Source organism: Danio rerio, chromosome 21, assembly GCF_052040795.2.
Source record: "Danio rerio strain M-AB ecotype USA chromosome 21, GRCz13ab, whole genome shotgun sequence".
NCBI classification, from domain to species: Eukaryota; Metazoa; Chordata; class Actinopteri; order Cypriniformes; family Danionidae; genus Danio; species Danio rerio.
Window position 1 is genome coordinate 19212128 of NC_141041.1, and position 18988 is coordinate 19231115.

The 18988-nt window shown below is 34.7% G+C and overlaps 1 protein-coding gene across 11 annotated transcripts in view; it reads left to right on the forward strand.

Annotated features, from left to right (window-relative positions):
• rxraa (retinoid X receptor, alpha a) overlaps positions 1–18988 on the forward strand; it is a 346336-nt gene that overhangs the window by 321253 nt on the left and 6095 nt on the right. For 9 of the 11 annotated variants that reach the window (XR_015519605.1, XR_015519606.1, XM_087299853.1 and 6 more), the window contains 3 exons: positions 10132–10261; positions 12977–13109; positions 16883–16974. Coding sequence is in view for 8 of the 11 variants with exons in the window: in XM_087299853.1 (XP_087155979.1) it covers positions 10132–10261; positions 12977–13109; positions 16883–16974 (355 nt within the window). In the remaining 3 variants the exon portion in view is untranslated. Of the gene's footprint in view, positions 1–10131; positions 10262–12976; positions 13110–13402; positions 13625–15736; positions 16178–16882; positions 16975–18988 lie in introns of those variants that run through there. The other 2 variants (XR_015519607.1, XM_087299859.1) reach the window with 2 other exon arrangements.

Here is an 18988-nt window from a genome sequence, read left to right on the forward strand (position 1 = left end):
CATCCAAAATATCTTCACATGTGTGAGTTAGCATTTTTTTTTTTATTATTTGATGTAAATCTGCACTTGTCCAACTATTCATCATCTGAAATTACGAGATTAATTAGTTAATTAATTAATAATGAGATTACTTTCCTATTCCCATTTTTCTTTAACATATTCTGTTCTGTGGGGGCTTATTCTATCTAAATCCTTTACTAAAGTTTTTAAATTTATTGATTTATTTAATAAATATTTGCCAGATTTATTTTACATTTAGGCAGTGCGGTGGCGCAGTGGGTTGCACGATCGCCTCACAGCAAGAAGGTTGATAGTTCGAGCCCCGGCTGGGCTAGTTGGCATTTCTGTGAGGAGTTGGCATGTTCTTCACGTGTTCGCATGAGTTTCCTTGGGGGTTTCCCCCACAGTCCAAAGACATGCGCTATAGATGAACTGAATAAGCTAAATTGTCCGTAGTGTATGTGTGTGAATGAAAGTATACAGGTGTTCCCAGTGTTGGGTTGCAGCTGGAAGGGCGTCCGCTGCGTAAAACATATGCTGGATAAGTTGGCGGTTCATTCGTCTGTGACGACCCCTGAGTGATAAAGGGATTAAGCTGAAGAGAAAATGAATGAATGAATAAACTAATTTTACTTTTAGCTTGTAGCATGGCAAACATAGTTTTTTAATCTAAAACCCCTGCAAAAACTTTAAAGTTTACTTTTGAGACTAATTTAGTTAATATATATAATTATTTTTATTTATTTATTTATTTTTAATTAAGCAAAATAAATTACAGATTTTTTCCCTCTGTCCTCAATAATGTTCCTATTTCATTTATTTATTTTTATTTAACCTGACCTTGTCTAAATCCTACGGTTATTTGTTTGTCTCATGCACGCACCTGTCACACACCTACTTAAGCCTGTCAAAAATAGAATATATTACACTTCATCATCCTAAAGCTTTTTAAGTATTATCTGCAGTCAGAGACGCTGACATTGCATCTTACACTATGTCCAAACTACAAGCAACACAGAATGTGGTAAGCGCTATCTTTTCAAGTAAAAAGAGAGTTTAATCACAGATTCTGTATGATGTTGTGACTGGAGCAACAGCTTGAACAACTATGACAATAATCTCCTCAGATGTTGATTACGTGATTTATTCAGTGTTGAATGTTACCAGTATAAGTTTTTACACCAGATTACATGACATTCATTTCCATACTGAAAGTGACAGTTTATATTTTACCTCATATCTAAAAATAAAGCAAGTAGCAAACATACAGTTTAACCATGAACATTGGAACAGTGACACAGCGCAACCCAACACCATCAGTCGCACAGCATGTACTTTTATAATGTTAATGAGGTTTATTTATAAGAAACATTTATTCATTTGATCATAAACTTGTCCATATGCTGGAATAGTTGGCGGTTCATTCTGCTGTGGCAACCCTGATAATTAAGGGACTAAGCCGAAGGAAAATTAATAAATGAATGTTGTTGGGCCATTTTTATTATTTTTTTATTTAACCACATGAAACTTTAGTCTAACTCATGCTGCTGGCCTCAGATGATACTTTAATACAGGATATTAAAGCAAATAATGCTGCAGTGCAGATCTTCACTGGCCGTCTGTCAGCGATATGGTCTCCTCCTGCTGTCCCGCAGCTCTCCTTCTGTCTGCACTCTTTTGGAAATCACTGCTCCGTGTGTTAATTCATCAGAGGAGTTTGGCCCGTGAGAGCAGCTCATGAATGGCCTGCCGCTGCTGCCTAATGGCAGGGGTTTGGCCAAGCTGAATGAAGTGTGTTTATCTCATGGTGACCTAGAACAGAAGTTAAACAGGCGTTAGTAACAGGCCTCCAGTTAGGCAGGGAAGCTGGAGAACATGCTCACGCTTGCTCCTTTTACACTCGTTTTGATGTAATTTTTCCTCTTAATTGTTTTTTTTTTCTTTTCTTTAGTTTTAATTATTGATCATCACCTCTATTGTAAAGGGATGATTCACCCTAAAATGGGAATTTACTCACCATTTATTCACCCTCAAGTGGTTGTAAAATTTTCTTTGATGTTTTGTAAAATGTTGTTAACCAGTGGCCATTGACTTCCAAAAATAATGTTGTATTGTTAACTGAAAAAAAGAAACACCCATATGTTTGGAGAAAGTGGAGGAATTAAAAATTTTGGATGAACTACTGTATGCCTTTAAACAACATTGAGTTTATTCATCATGCACTGATTATGCATAATAGTCTGATTGAGGATTATATAAACTGCTTTACATTTAAAAATGAGGAGAAATGAATTGTTTCGCATGTAAACACCTTTGATGTTCTGGTGGAGAGTCTGTTTATTTTCTAAGAAGAATGCAGTGATATTTAAACATACTGACCATGATTCAAATAACATTTTTTTCTGTGATTTTTTTTTGTGGTATAAATATGATTTCACAAAATGACCTCATTTGGAAATAATTCCTAATTTTATATTGATTGGAAGGATTTGTAGTGGAGTGCATCTGTAAAAAAAGCTTCACAATTATAGTAAAATAAAATAAAGCATGAAAACAAGAGATCAGGATAAAACATACTATTCTAACAATAAAAATTAAACAAACAATGCTTTATGGTTTTCAGTGGAGTCTAACTGTTAATAATATTCATTCTGGTTTTTTTTGGCTTAGTCCCTTTATTCATCAGGGGTCACCACAGTGGAATGAACCATCAACTTATACAACATACGTGCAACATAAAAAACCCTAAAATTAATTTAATTTGACAAAAACGCAACAAAGTTGCACAAAATAATTACACTGAATTCAATAAACTATGATAGCCACCCTGTGACGCTAAAATAACGGATTCTGATATGTTGTGCAACACTAGCCTAGTTTCAGTAACTTTGACACACACAGAGGTGTTTTTGAGACATGCATGCGAGTTTGCAGACGTCTCGCTCGTCATGCACCACTATAAACCCAGACAGCTTTTTTTCTTCTCTGTTGTCACGCAACAATAATATAGTTTAAGCAGACAATGAAAAATTTAAATGTCTCTCATCTCTCCTCCTCGAGTGATAAAAATTTAATAGAGCGATATGCAAGCATGGCGTTTCTGCTAGCCCAGGATCCGCTGTGAATAATGCAGGCCCAATGCTTTCCATTCAGCAGGAACAAAAACAGCCGTTGTTTTGTGATGGTCATGAAGAGAGTTTTATCAAAGCGTCTCCTCGAATATTATAAAGTCGTCATCATTTGTGGCCTCCGGCAAGCATTCGCCCCGCGCCGACCGAACACAAGCAAATCATATGGCTAGCTGCTTTCACACTAAACCAATCATTCATGGACATTTTTTTTATCTCCTGCATCAATTGCTTATTTTATGCTACTTGGAGACATTTCAATCTAGATCATCCTTTAAGGGGTAACTCTCGGTTTTCATCTTGCAATTCAAAGCCTGCCATAACTTGCCTATAGTTCTTTTAGTTTTTTTTGTCATTTTGTTTTTTCAGTTTATTTTTCAGTATAGTTAGATTATAAATAATATTTGTTTGAGGAATTAAAATAATTTGTTTAAAATAATACAGTTTTAATTTCCATTAAAATACTAATTGGTGTGTACACAGTTACATATTTGTACATTCTAATTGTATTTATTAATATTACATTATATTTAGAAATGTATTTTAATGTCGGTGCAAATATCGTAGTGTTAGGTGCGCTGACATATAGCACCAATGGTGCTCACGGCGACCCGTGTTCGATTTCCAGCTCGAGGTCCTTTGCAGATCCTTACCCTCTCTCTTTTCCCAATACCTTCCTGTGTGTAACTTCCACTGTTCTTTCCAATTAAAGTTGAAAAAACCCTAAAAATAAAAAAAAAGAAATGTATTTTAATAAATGGGAGAGACAAATAAATATTTACCTTTTGACTTAAGACCAAACCTTAAGTTGTTGAGATTTGAAACGTTGCCAGATGGTATGGACCATTGTCATCTGCCATGTCAATGAACCTCATCTGTTTATCCTGATGGTTGTGATACAGTGGCCATGAACACAGAATCACTCATAACTAGGGATGCTTCGATCAGGATTTTTGCAGCCGATACAAAGTACAAATTCCTTACCATGGTAATCGGCCTATACCAAGTACCGGTTCTGATGCTTCAAGCTTTATAATGCATAAAACACATTTTTCCTCTAAGTATGATGCTTCTCGCCTTACCTAAGTGAGAAAATTAAAGATGTAGCATATAATTCCTTTAAACATGTCTCTGGTAACCATTTAGTGTGTACATGTCATGGTCAGAAGCAGCTTTACAGAAAATAATAGATAAAAAACATGCAAAAAATTGGTAAGAAAAATCATTAGCAAAGCAATATGGAAACATTGCAAATGATGGAAGAAGAATCCAACATGTCTCAGTGAAGTTTGGAGTGCATATTTGAGGCATAAGAAGTTAAAATGCACACCTATAAATCCATTACTTCTTTACTGAAAGCAAATAGGTCCATTAACTATTGTTTTTTTACTATTATTATTATTTTTAACTATTATTGTATTTTTTAAATTAATTAATTTATTTATTTCCCCAATATTTCCTGCCAGGTTTATTTAAATTTGCAATATTGTTAAAAACACAGAACTTTCAGTTCTGATATGCAAAAAGATTGGCAAAAGAGATCGGCCAGATTAGTGAGTACCGATTGAGTCATGAAATGTGATTATTGGCTGATACCGATCTCTGACTGGTAAATCAGAGCATTCCTACTCATAACTAAACTTCTTGCCTTACATCGAACCCATCCGCTACCCTGGAGAAATTTTCAAATATTAGGATTTTTTTAAAAACCTACTTTTGCGAACTTGCCTAGGTATTTTGCCTGACCAGAGCCAAAGTGGGCGAAAAGTGAGCCAACATACAGCATTTTACAAGTGTATAAACTGCTGTATACTGTGCAACATTCTGTACAATATACTAAACACCTTAACACTTTTTACTTTAGATTGTGATGTAAATGTTTACTTTTGTAAAGATGCTTTGGGAAAAAAATTGTTTAAAAAAACTAACACACACACACACACACACACACACACACACACACACACACACACACACACACACACACATATATATATATATATATATATATATATATATATATATATATATATATATATATATATATATATATATAGGATTGTATTGTATTGTATTGTATTGAATTTAATTTAATTTGACACTCAACCTCTTTAAATCTACTGCAGCACAACTAACTAGACCAGAGGTGGGCAAACTCGGTCCTGAAGGGCCTTGTCCTGCACAGTTTAGCTCTAACCCTAATCAAACACACCTCCTTATAGATTTCTTGTGATCTTAAAGACACTGATTAGCATGTTCGTGTGCTAGACTAGTGTTGGAACAAAACTCTGCAGGGACACCGGCCCTCGAGGATCAAGTTTGCCCATCCCTGATCTAGACTCTCTAGGTCAATAAATATCAAAATAAAAGTTCAGCTTTCCCCTTTGAATTGCTATAATAGTGTCGTTTGGAAAATGCCTGTAATTGATCAATTATTGTAATTATTAAAAAATACACGTAAATGTGATTGCACATAACCCTGCAAAATATGTCAATTCACTGTACCTGCATGGCTAAAATAATTATAATTAATTATATTTTAATTGTACTTAATTTAATGTTAATTATATTAATTATATAATTTTATTATTGAACCCTGGTAGTTGCTGCTTGCAGCAGTATTTTATTATAGTATTTTATGCATATTAATTAATTCAAATTTCTGTGTGACTTTTTAAGATATTTTGAAGAATTGAAGAAATACTTTTGGGTGTGTGTTTATTTTGATCAATCTTTTGTAGCTCTTTTTGGTTTCTTTTGAATAGAAACATTTGTTTCTGCACTTTTTACGTATTTTTGGTCGTTTTTGGTTGTTTTTGTAGACGAAATGAGGTCATTGTAAACAGAGAGAAGCTATTCATCATTCATGAGCGTTACCATGTTTAACGAGAACTCAGGGACTTGTATTCTGCCGAGGAGCGTCAGAGGTTCTCTCCAGCACTTCTCTCTCCTTTATATTGTTGTTTTGTGAATTAATGATCTGTTTGTTTATGTATTTGTTAAAGAACATGGCAGAAAGTGTTGCACCGAGGAGGATCGTCTGCATATGCGATCCGCCACAGAAATATTCATAAGCTGAGAGATGGCTAACAGTTTGCCATCTCCAGCTTCTGCCTTTGATCTGCTGCTGTTGTCAGTGCAGTTTTAAACAGACTCCTAAATACCGGAGAGGGGAAACGTTCAACACTTTCACAAGATTCTCCTGAGAGTTCCTGTGTCCCGATGTAAAAGTCACGGAAGAGCCCGCTGTTTTTCTATCATCAGTCATTTCCCCAAGTGTGGAGTTGTTTCTTGCTTGTAATAATGGCCACAACGCCACAAATGCCAATACATACACAGAGCAAAACAGAGGCAACATGCAAATCTAATAATTAACTAAATAAAAAATCTAATAAACAACTGATTTATATAGGGGTTGTTTTGAATTGTTTTAACTGTAAATATTCTGCTCAGGGTTTACATTTTAAAGTCTAAAAAAAACAGTTTTCTTTATTTTTGATGTTTATTTGGCATTCATTTTGTTCATCACTGTTTGTTGCTGTCTGTTTATGCAAAAGTGTGTTTACATATGTAATTTTAACCCTGATTTTCAGCTAAAATTATTTTCTGTTCAGCAATCTGATCAGTTTTACATCATTTGCCACTTTGTTTAGTAGTTGCATTATATATTTAAATCTATCATTGTTTCAAATTGCACAATATTTCATTTAATTTACCAGTATTACATGTATTGGAATTTAATTAATTTTCATATACAACATAAGATGCAGAGTTGGGTGTAATGTGTTTCACAGTAACGCGTTACTGTATTCTAATTACATTTTTGAGGAATGTAGTAATGTAACGAAATACATTTTAATTTTGTGTCATTTTATTACAGTTACTAAAGTCAATGCAAGTGCATTATGTTTGTTACAAATCTAGTTGTAAAAGAAAAAAATGCTTTAGATAACGTTTTCAATTGCATCGTCAATTAACAAGCATGCTCTTTTAAACTGGTGGAGGATGGATGCTGAAATGAAACATAGACATTTTTTTCATTTCATTGAGCATAAAAACAAAAATATTAATGTAAAATGCAGTTCATGTCTAGTCTCGAAAGAAATTTCGACTGCTTTTAACTCAACCAGCAACTTGTTCAAGCACTTGAATAGAAATCATGCTATGACAATAAAACACCCCAAAACACTGAGGCCTTACAGCCTAAACAGGCTAAATAGAAGTTTTGTGCAGGATTGGGAGTGAAGGTATCATCTGAATGTGAAGAGAAGTTTAGCTGCTTATGGGGCGGTTCACATATTGCGTCTTTTGCGCGCACAAGTTCATTATTTCTAATGTAGGCACATTGGCTTGCGCACACATATCTGAATCGCATATATTTCAGGTGCACCAGTTGAAAACTGCGAGTCACGTGACAAAAATTGGCCAGCTTCATGCTTTGCATGGCATATACACATTTCAGTAGACTAATTACCTCAGCCAAACACCCAAACACTGCAGTGCTTTTTCATGCTATGGATGTCAGTGGTTACATGTATCCAGTTTTCTTCATGTCTTCTTTTATGTAAAAAAAAAAAAACAAACAGGTTTGGAACAAGTGAATGATAGTGATTATTTATAAAATTATAGAATTTTGGTTTTGGGTGAGTTTTTTTTTTTATTTTTTGAATATGTCAAGCTGTTGTGATCAACCCATTGTAATGTTTTTCAGTGAATATTATATTACTGAAAGAGCTGCTGTTTATTTTGTATTTTTATAGGTATACTTTTTTCTATGTTTTAAAAGTAACTTCAAAGTAAATTAAGTAGTAATCTGATTACATTGTACATTACATTAGTAGTGTAATCAGATTACAATTTTCCTGTAGTAGTTGGTAATTTGTAACCTATTACGTTTTTAAAGTAACTTACCCAAAACTGATAAAATGTGTAGCCCAAATTTATAAAACATGTACATAACTGCATATATTAATTTAGCAGACACCTTTATCCAAAGCAATTTACAGCATATTGTGGAAAATAATAAATGAAGTAATTAAGTGTATTAGATGTAAGTAAGTGTTTTGACACTGAAATATCTTTATAGATTTTTAAGTTTATATGTATTTCTGACATCTAATGTTATCAACAGCCATATCAGAATCAGAAAGAGCTTTATTGCCAGGTATGTTCACACATACATTTGTTTTCGTGACTTCTACAGTGCAACAGAATTACAGAGACAGGACAAAAAACAGATAATAGATATATTAATAAATAGAAGTAAGTAGTGAATGCAAATATGCAAATTGACAAGTGTACAGGTATATTGCTATATACAATGTTATATGTGCAGCTGTTATGTACAAATTGGCATGTAGTAAATTGGCAAGTTTGTTGTTAAATATGTTGTTAAATAATATCTGAAATGACCGGATGATTTTTTTTTTTTAATCATTATATTTTTAGATTTTTAAATCATTATAATTTTTTAGGGGGGTGATGGTGAAAGGTGTATTTTTAAATATGCTCATCTTTCCAGCCTCCAAAGTATTATAAGTGTTAACTGAGTGAATTTGTTACTTAATGGACTGTTATATGGGACTGCTTCAGTGACTGTGGCTGAAATATTGACCATCTCCAAAGATCTTGACTCATAATTTTGGTGTCATTGTGTCAAACCTATTAATAAACATCCTGCATTGCACCAAATGAATCCAGCAGGCTGCCAAAGTGAGGTCAAGATTTTCCAGGAATGCACACCCCCTCCCACCCATAATTTCGATAAATACGAATTAGATTGTTCTCCCCCTCTGTTTGTTTTCTTAAAAACTATTTGTCCTTTCACCCATAGCAATGAACTGTTGATGTTTTCTAATAATTCTCCTTTTTGACACTCAAGTTGAAAAACAGTTCTCAGTGTCTATTTGTCCTCATCCTTTCATAAAACATACTCCTGCTGCTTCCCTGAGTTCATTCTCCCTCTCTCTCCTGAACTCCACAGACTCGCTCTTTCATCTAATAAAACAAAGCTGCATATCTGTCCATCCCCTGGCGTCACACGACGTGAAGCTGGAATCATCCAGGCCATTTATCAGTTTTCTCTCATTTGTCCTGTCCCTTTGATGGAGTCGGAGCATTACGCATTGAGACATGCTAATAGACTCACATCTCCAGGAGCTGTTTAAAGCACACTCTCCCCCTCATGTGACGTTCCACACAAAAGCATTTCCAAGAACAATGCATCCGTGCTTTGAACACAACACATTGTCTGACAGTTAATTACACGTCCTTCTCTGGCTCCTTTAAATGTTTAGCGCTATTCTGTAAATGTTTGGAAACGAGCAAATATGTCAAAGTGAAATTCATTCTAGGGAGCTTCCTGCAGGAAACGCCTGCTTGGAAAAGAGTCATTTTTTAGCACCAGAGCTCTGCAGGTATTTCCTCGACAGGCCGGGGCAAAAACACTGTTTGTTTTGCCTTCCTGTTCGCTTTTGTGTGGGGCTAATCAAACCTCAAGTGTTCAAGATGGTGATAAGGTTGCTCTCAGATGTCTTTCTCTGGGTTATAATTCAGCCAGCTATAAACTTGTCAACAGTTTAGTAAACTTTAACTAACCATGGCCTAGAAGTTGACCTGAACGCAAAACTCAATGGAGACAAAAACAGATTATGCTAAAGCTGACTACAGGGTGCTTTTGCTCCTCGGGAAATCTTACAAACTTCCTAAAACTAGTACCCAGATTTAGGTGTGTTCACATAGTAAGGACTGTGAATAGTTTTGGTTCTATGAATACTATTTTAGAGGTCTAAATTAATTAGGAATTTAATTTTCATTGGGAGCCAACCTGATGATGAGGTCTAATAACGGAGTTTCTGTAATTGCCCGGAGTGAAAGCCACAAGTTATTATAGTGTGCACTTGGACTGTTCTCTTACACATTTCAAAACAACAATGTGTTCAGACTTGCTAGATGTTTGGACTGAGAGCATGTATAACAGCTGTGTTCTTGTTTTCTTCAACAGCCCAACGATCCAGTCACCAACATTTGTCAGGCCGCAGACAAGCAGCTCTTTACTCTGGTGGAGTGGGCGAAGAGGATTCCACACTTTTCTGAGCTCCCGCTTGACGACCAGGTCATTCTACTACGAGCAGGTGAGTTTAAGAGCACAAACAGACAGATGCACTCCTATAAGACAGCCTGCTCAGCTAGAAACAGGACCAGTTCATTTATATGTAAAACTCAGAAGCAGGAGTGTTGATATTAAAGTAATGCAGCTATTATTATTATTTAAGGTATTTCAAAACCTAGAAAATGCTAAGTTTCACATTAGGGCTGCACATTATATGGTTTCAGTATCTGTATCAAAGTATGTGTGTCTGAAATAGTCACATCACAGGATATGCATTGTTGAGTTGGGTTTAAAGTTGATCAACAATTTAGAATAGTATAACCATAACAGAGGGAAACTTTATCATTTGTATGCATTTTAAACACATTTCAAGAGCGTTTAAAGCATTTGTGCACAAAAATGTACAACATTTGTAACGTCAATGAAGAATCATTTTGCTGAATTACTTCGATAAATTCTATACAGTTTTATTTTACACTTCATTCAATTTTTGTACTCCCCGGAAACCATTTATTTTTGTTGCTAGATTGTAATTAGTCTTGCTTGCAATCTGTTGAAATTGTATTCATACAATATATATATCGCAAAAAAACTAAATATTGCAATGTCAGATTTTTCCAACATTGTTCAGCTCTAATTCACATGTATATTTGAACTCTATAATGCACAAATCTCCCTATTTAATGTCACTCCGAAATAAATTTATAATTGCAAGAAAATAAAGATTGTCCTTACAAAGAGCTTCTAGGTTCTAAAAGTGTATATGAACAAAATGTAGTTACTGTATGCACTGCAATAAATATTCTGGGCCAAAACCTAAATCAGAAATTGTTGATGCACTTGGCAAAAACCAAAACTGCAAATACTTTGTAATAATTATTTATTATTTTATTAAATATTATAAAGTAATTTTAAAGGACTTTCCATTAAAACTACTTAAATGTGCTAATTTAAAATACAGTTAATATAATAATAACCATTTTTTATTACCTGTAGCATTTTATCGACAGTGAGTCAAGATGTGCCGTTTTACCAGCAAATGGGTTGATGGATTGTTGAGCAATTTTGAACTGTGACTGTGGCACACTTGCCAGCTAGTTGACAGTGAACTTTTCACATCCAGTGCGAAAGCCACTTGAGACTATGTAGTGACTAGCGCTGGAGTAAAACCAGCGCACTGAACACTGTAGCATTGCGTAGTGGTGTAGCATAGCCCTTTGTTTGGCTAATTATTATTAATAACTCATTTTCCACTTTTGAACGAAAACAGAAATACAATTTTGGGGCATCCTTACCTAAATTATTTACTTATAAAAACAGATATGTCACAAGTTCTGAGCTTCTGTTTTTGCATTTATTTAACTTATTTGCTAATATAACCTTATTTGTTAATCAAATGGTGCGTAATACACACAAACAGTTGTTTTATGGCTTCTTATGGTGTTTTTTACACTTGGTTCAGTTGCCTGGACCGTACATAAGTTCGAATGCCCACCAGACCACCTCTTTCAGGCAGACTTGGGTACAGTTCACGGATGCGCACCCGAGTTCAGAAGACAACTTTCACACTAGCTTAACGTACAGAACCTGATGTCTAACAAACTCAGGTGCCGGCCAAAAGTGCTAGTGTGAAAGCACCCTTAATGTTTTGCCTGTGAATACAGTTATCCCTAAAACCCCAGCTCACTTATTGGAAATTTATATGGTTTTGACATATTGTTTGTTTAAGTGATTAACATGACTGCTGTAGACATGGGACAATAATCATTTTCAAGGTATACTGTGGTTCGGAAAAGTCAAGATTTTAAAACCACCAACATTTATTGTTTATTATTATTATTATTATTATTTATTTTTTTATTTTTATTATTTTTAGTTTTTTTAGGACAACAGTATCTCCATCAGAAAAGGTATCAAAAGATGTCGTTTTAAATTGTAAAGAAATCTTTTTTTAAACTAATGAAGACAGCAGAAGTCAGTGATTGATTTGAATTATTTAGTCTGACATGTTTACTGCTCCAAAATATTTAAAATGTTTCTCAAAATAAAATATATTGTGTTCAAAAGGGAAAAAGTTTTAGTTTTTTTTACCCAGACATTTAAAAAGAACTTATTTTAGAGCAGTAATCACAATATCGTGAAACTGTGATATTTCTATCCAAGCCTATCCTACCGTCAGAATCAAATACCGGCCCATGCCCACACTGGTGTGGGATGAGGATGTGGACTTAAAAATGTAAAATATAGTGTCCATGCATGGTCACTATTATAAGGAGCGTTGTGTCCTTACTAGTTACAGAAACACACTAGAAAAGAAAGTTCTGACACAACAGTTTATATTTACAAGGTCAGATTTATAAGTGAGTTTCTTAGAAGTTGACCAAGTATGACTCAGAAAGAAAGATGCTCTGTAGACCAGCATTTTACAAACAAACAATTTTGCTTTTAATTTCCTGCATGGCTCATTGTATTAGCGAATCGTTCTGATGTTCTCAGAAGAAGCTGAAGAGCATTTGGAGAGGGCCTTCTCGGCGAGCTCTCAGGTTTTCTATAAATAACCACTTTAGTTCTGCTGTCTCACAGATGAAAGCATCTCAGTTTTTCTCAAGCTCAACTCTGGGGAAATGAGGGGTAGTTGCTAGGCAGACTAGTTAAAGGAGCCCTGTCACTCACATGCTTGCTTAATTCCCCCTCACTGTGTGCAATGAGGTATGGTGATTTTGTCCGTCTCTTTCAGGATGGAATGAGCTCCTCATTGCGTCATTTTCGCACCGATCCATAGCAGTGAAAGATGGAATACTGTTGGCCACAGGATTACATGTGCACCGAAACAGCGCCCACAGTGCCGGAGTAGGAGCCATATTTGACAGGTGTGAACTTTTTTTTTTTTTTTTTTTTTTTTTACAAATTTTGGTATGAGGAAATTTGGGGCACCAATCTATTTCAGTTTGACTGAAACGTTTAAGGGATGTAAATATGTGAAGTTTATTACTAAACTAATTTTGAGAGGATAACACGATTGTACACAGCTGGTCCTGCATTAGCCAATTCATGATTTACCAATCAGATGATTCCTAAGTCACCATAAATAGCTAATTATAAATAATAATATGTTCCATTCTACAGCCTTCTTGTTTTTAAAAACCCCGCCTTTCTTTCCTAGATGGGTGGTACAGTGGCCCTGTGGTTAACACTGATGCCTCACAGCAAGAAACTTCACTGGTTCTAGTCCTTACCAAGCCAGGCACATTTCTGTTTGGACTTTACATGTTCTCCCTGTGCTCGCGAGGGTTTCCCCCGGGGCCCCCGGTTTCTTCCCACCGTCCAAAAACATGCAACTTAAGTTAATTTACTAATCCAAATCGGTACCATAGACGTGCTACTAGTAAGTAGTTATCTCTTCAAAGAATTCCCTATTTGTTTATTAGTTACAAAAGCAGGGGAGTTTTTGAGATCCACCTGAGCTTCAACTCCCCTCTTGCCCTGCAATGGGAGGGAGCCCCAGGCTTGAGGATCTTATGAGCTCAGGGCTCTCTCCCGGGACAACATGCCAGACACACTTTATAATCAATCACCAGCTAAATGTGAACTCTTTAAATAATGTTTAATAATTATATAATATAACATAATATATTATGTTTTTATAATAATAATAATTATTATTATAATAATTATAATAATATTAATAAAATAATAATAATTAAATACTTATGTGTTTATTGTCAGAGACAATAAAGGGTTTCATGCATCAACCATATTTTTCACACATTTTTACCATGATTTACTGAAAGAAGTTTCATTCAATATATCAATAGTTTGGTTTAACCTAAATTATAAGAATAATCATTTGAAAAAAAATTTACTATAATAAAAAAAAAAACATTGTGTGTATGTTATCTATATTTTGTCAATATTTATTAAATTAATAGGATATATTTATTTTTTAATCAACTATATTTTAATAGTTTAAAATTCAATAAAGCGTTTTGTTATTACCTTTTTTCGTTGATATGTTTTAATTACTTCAGGTAAAGTAAAAATAATACAAAGGAAGTTTGTTGTTTCATTTCTACATGTCTAATAGGTAATATTGATGAAACCTCATTTAACCCATCATTTGGCACTGTAATTTTGCAAAAGTAATTTGAAATACTAATGTAGGAACTTAACTTGACTTTAACATGCTTTCTTTTTATATAAAATCACTTCCAAATGTAATTTGATGCAGTCAACAAATTTGCATAGCTTGTCTTTGATCTATATGATTTCATTCATACAAATATAAAAATTTATTTAAAACATATTTTTTTTAAATCATAAATGTATAAAATGTGTTTTGATACACTTTCTATGTAAAATGTACAACATAATTAGGAGGCTTATACAAAAAGGATGATTTTCATGGGCATTTCAAGGGCAGAAGAGGAACCTTGACATTTCTGCCAGCCCAACTCTGAGACAGAAAGACAGGGAGGAGCGAGTGTTCTATCGATTTACATCAATATTCATTAAATATGCAGTCGTGCTGGAAACAGAGGTCATGCAGAAATGGTCGGGTGTTCAGACAGAAAATGTTAAAGGAAATCCATTTGTGTGTCATTTATGATGGAATCAGAAAATATGGCTGATACAGCTAATGTCGCCGAAGGCTTCACACTGTATCTGTGCCCACACAAGCTAGAACAATGTGCAATAAAGCTGCCAACATTTTTATTTTCTTTGTCCAGATCTTAATCAAAAAAAGGGTTGAAGAGAGCCAGGGTGGTTGTCAAGTGTTTTGAAGAAGACTTAACACGAATGAATCATTTAAGAATAGCATGGGCTAGTTGCACAAGATGGTGCCCGTAAGCTTCGAGACTTAAGTGTGTATGCATTTACTACCAATTGGCTAGAACTATGAAGGAAGAGAAGATTTCTCATTTTCGTTACCAAAATGAGCATGTTTAAAATAAAAAAAAAATCAAATCATTACTATATTACTATTTGCAATCTGTGATATACTTTACATCTCATATGTATGTATGTTGTAAAGTGTGAGTGTATATTGAGAGCTTGTGCTCTTGACTGCTATCTCTGTTGAGAGGAGAGGCAAAACAAAGACTCAACTGATATTGAGAGAAATTGCCTAAGATTGTGTTTTATGCAGAAGTGAAATAAAATCACCTCAGCATGATCTTATTTATGTGGAACTTCTTTTTAATAAGAATAAATAATAATTAGAACGCATTGCAGAGAAACAACCACTATAAAGCACTGAGCACCAACTTTAGCACCAACAGGGAAAAATGGAAGCAAAAGTGCACTGAGGTATGCAGTAATGTGGTAAGAATGTTCTCACCTGTCGCTGATAAAATATTTTTTATTTTATTTTAAACATGCCCATTTTTGGTAATGAAAATGAGAAATGTTCACCTCTTCCTTCATAGTTTTATACAACTGGAAGTAAAATTGCACACTTGCGCGTTGTAAGCTTACCGGTGCCATCTTGTGCAACTAGCCCATCCCTAAAAAGTATTGTAAATACTAAAGGCAATATAATGCAATTTTTCATTAGGAAATGTTTTTAAAAATATAGAATAACTTCAAAAGCTTTAAAAAGTTTGAATGTAATGTCAAATGTTTGGATAATACATTTTGTAGATTTTTAAAATGTGCAGATATAAAAAATATTTAAAATATGCAAGATACTAGTATATGTGTGTATCTTTTAAAATAATTTACAGATATTTTAAAAAGTAGATATCTACTATTTAGTCAGTCTTTTATTTAAATATCTTTTTAGAACTATTTTTAAATGTATGCTTAGCATGGAGTGTTCAAAAGCTGACAATATCCTATGTATTTAGGTTTGCTCAAGAGAAAATAAATAATTTTGAAAATGCTAGGATTTAAAAAAAAATTATTTCTTTTATTACTTTCTGCAGAATAAAAGAAACTGAATAAAAAAATAAAATTAGAATTTTAAGATGAACTCTCCAAAATAATTGCACAAAAAAAACAAGACAGAATTCCTGATTAAGAAAGTCACAACTGAGTGTAAAAACGATATTAAGTTTAATTGGGGCATTGCCCTCCCTGGCAGCAGTGTCACCTGATTCACTTAAACCTACAGCTTTATGGTTCAGAATCAAGTCTCCACTCGACTCTCACTGCCCGAAGGCTTCAGCGATTAGAATACGCAGCATGAAAGAATGAGCCTCAGTGTTAATGCCGCTCGCATTAAGATGCACTGCACTGATAATGTTTCTTTATCAGATCTTCTATAAGTGACAGCCACGCTACAAATGAAGTGGATGGTGGACTTAAACACTGAGCTGAAGTTCCACACCCCTCCTATTATTGTTCCAGCAGGCCAATTCAATTACTGTGCGTTAAGATTGGGAACCATGTTGCGTGTGTGTATGTCGTCACCCGGTCATGCAGAGGTCAACACAGTCAGAGGCGATGTTACCCTCTAGATCAGAGGAAGTGATGCCAGTGGAGATGTTTTATTGATATTTGACAGTCGATGCACATCAAAGCCTGAATGGAGTAATTTCTTGCCACTTTCTCGACAGCTGATTGTGTTAGGAGTGTGTGTTTCATTTATAAAGATCTATTGTGGCTCTTTTGTCTTTACCTCTGTGTTTTCTCTTATATTTAGAGTGCTGACGGAGTTGGTATCAAAGATGAGAGACATGCAGATGGATAAAACAGAGCTTGGATGTCTTCGAGCCATTGTACTATTTAACCCAGGTAACACTTGTGTATTTTCTTTTTTAATGTAAGCTTTTTAATACAAAAATCAAAAAGTAATTGTGGCTTTATGTCTTGCAACCAATACACTCACCGGCCACTTTATTCGATATTTATTAGACTTTACTGCAAACTTTTGCCTTCAGAACTGCTTAATCCTTCATGGTATAGATTCAACAAGTTACTGGAAATATTGCTCTGAGAATTTGGTCCATATTGACATGATAGCATCACACAGTTGCTGCAGATTTGTCGGCTGCACATCCAAGATGCAAATCTCTGTTTCACCACATCCCAAAGGTGCTCTATTGGATTGAGAGCTGGTGACTGTGGAGGCCATTTGAGTACAGTGAACTCATTGTCATGCTCAAGAAACCAGTCTGAGATGATTCTCGCTTTATGACACGGCATTTTATCATGCTGGAAGTAGTCTTGCCTAAACTGTGGTCATAATAGGATGGACATGGTCTGAAACAATACTCAGGTAGGCTGCGCCGTTGACATGATGCTCAAATGGTATTAATGGGCCCAAAGTGTGCCAAGAAAAAATCCACTACACTATTACACCACCACCAGCAGCGTGAACTGTTGATACAAGGCAGGATGGATCCATGCTTTTATGTTGTTGATGCTAAATTCTGACCCTACCATCCGAAAGTCGCAGCAGAAATCGAGACTTATCAGACCAGGCAACGTTTTTCCAATCTTCTTTTGTCCAATTTTGGGGAGCCTGTGCGAATTGTTGCCTCAGTTCCCTGTTCTTGTTTGACAGGAGTGGCACCCAGTGTGGTCTTCTGCTGCTGTAGCCAATCTGCCTCAATTGGATGTGTTGTGCATTCAGAGATGCCTTTCTGCATACCTCAGTTATAATGAGTAGCTATTTGAGTTACTGTTGCCTTTCAACAAGACATTTGCACCAACAGAACTGACGCACACTGGATATTTTCTCTTTTTCTGACCATTCTCTGTAAACCCTGGAGATGGTTGTGCGTGAAAATCCCAGTAGATCAACAGTTTCTGAAATACTCAGACCAGCCTGTCTGGCACCTGCAACCATACCACGTTCAAAGTCACTTAAATCACCTTTCTTCCCTATTCTGATACTCGGTTTGATCTGCCGCATATCGTCTTGACCTAAATGCATTGAGTTGCTGCCATGTGATTGATTAAACATGGCTAATTAAAAATTTGTGTTACCAAGCAGTTGGTCAGGTGTACCTAATGAAATGGCCGGTAAATGTATACAGTATATGTGTTGTTGTTGTTTTTATACACTTTTTATGATATACATTTTGTTATCATATTTTGTTAACTACTTTTTAAATTTTATTTTAAGTATTTAAACAGTATAGCTTGTTTACATAAGGCTACTGCTGTTGTATTTATGCCGAGTTTTATTATTTTTCTGTATACAAAAATGTACGCTGACTTTTGAAAATGATTCATCTTATTCAATTATTATAAAACATATATTTTGATGCTTTATTTATTTTCAATTAAAAAAAAACACTACTACACACATACTTACAAAATCTCAGTATGCACAAACCAAACAAATGTTGTCATCCATACAATACACATAAATCATTAAAATTACAGCATTTTATAAAATTATAATTACACAAAAGCAGAAAACCAAGCTCTAATCCCTAACTTTAAAAAAAAATATGCAAATTTTTTTCTCCTACTTTAAACTGCATATATCTCTGATGTTGTGTTTGTCTTGTTTGAGAAGTCATTTCACTCAGATATATGTGACAATAGGCAAAAAACACTATCACAACTTCCATCACATGCCTTTAAGTGAACATAACATATGCTGTTGAAATTAGTTTTTTTAAGCAAGTATAAACAGCGTCCAAATAGTGTCCAAGTCTGCAATGATTTTTGATCCCATTTCCTCTCTCTCCATCTAACAATTCCCCCTCACAATCTCTTTACAATGTTTTAGGTTTTTCTGAACACTGGCCTTTGTACCCCAGAGTAAATGTACCCCCAATCACTGGCACAAAGC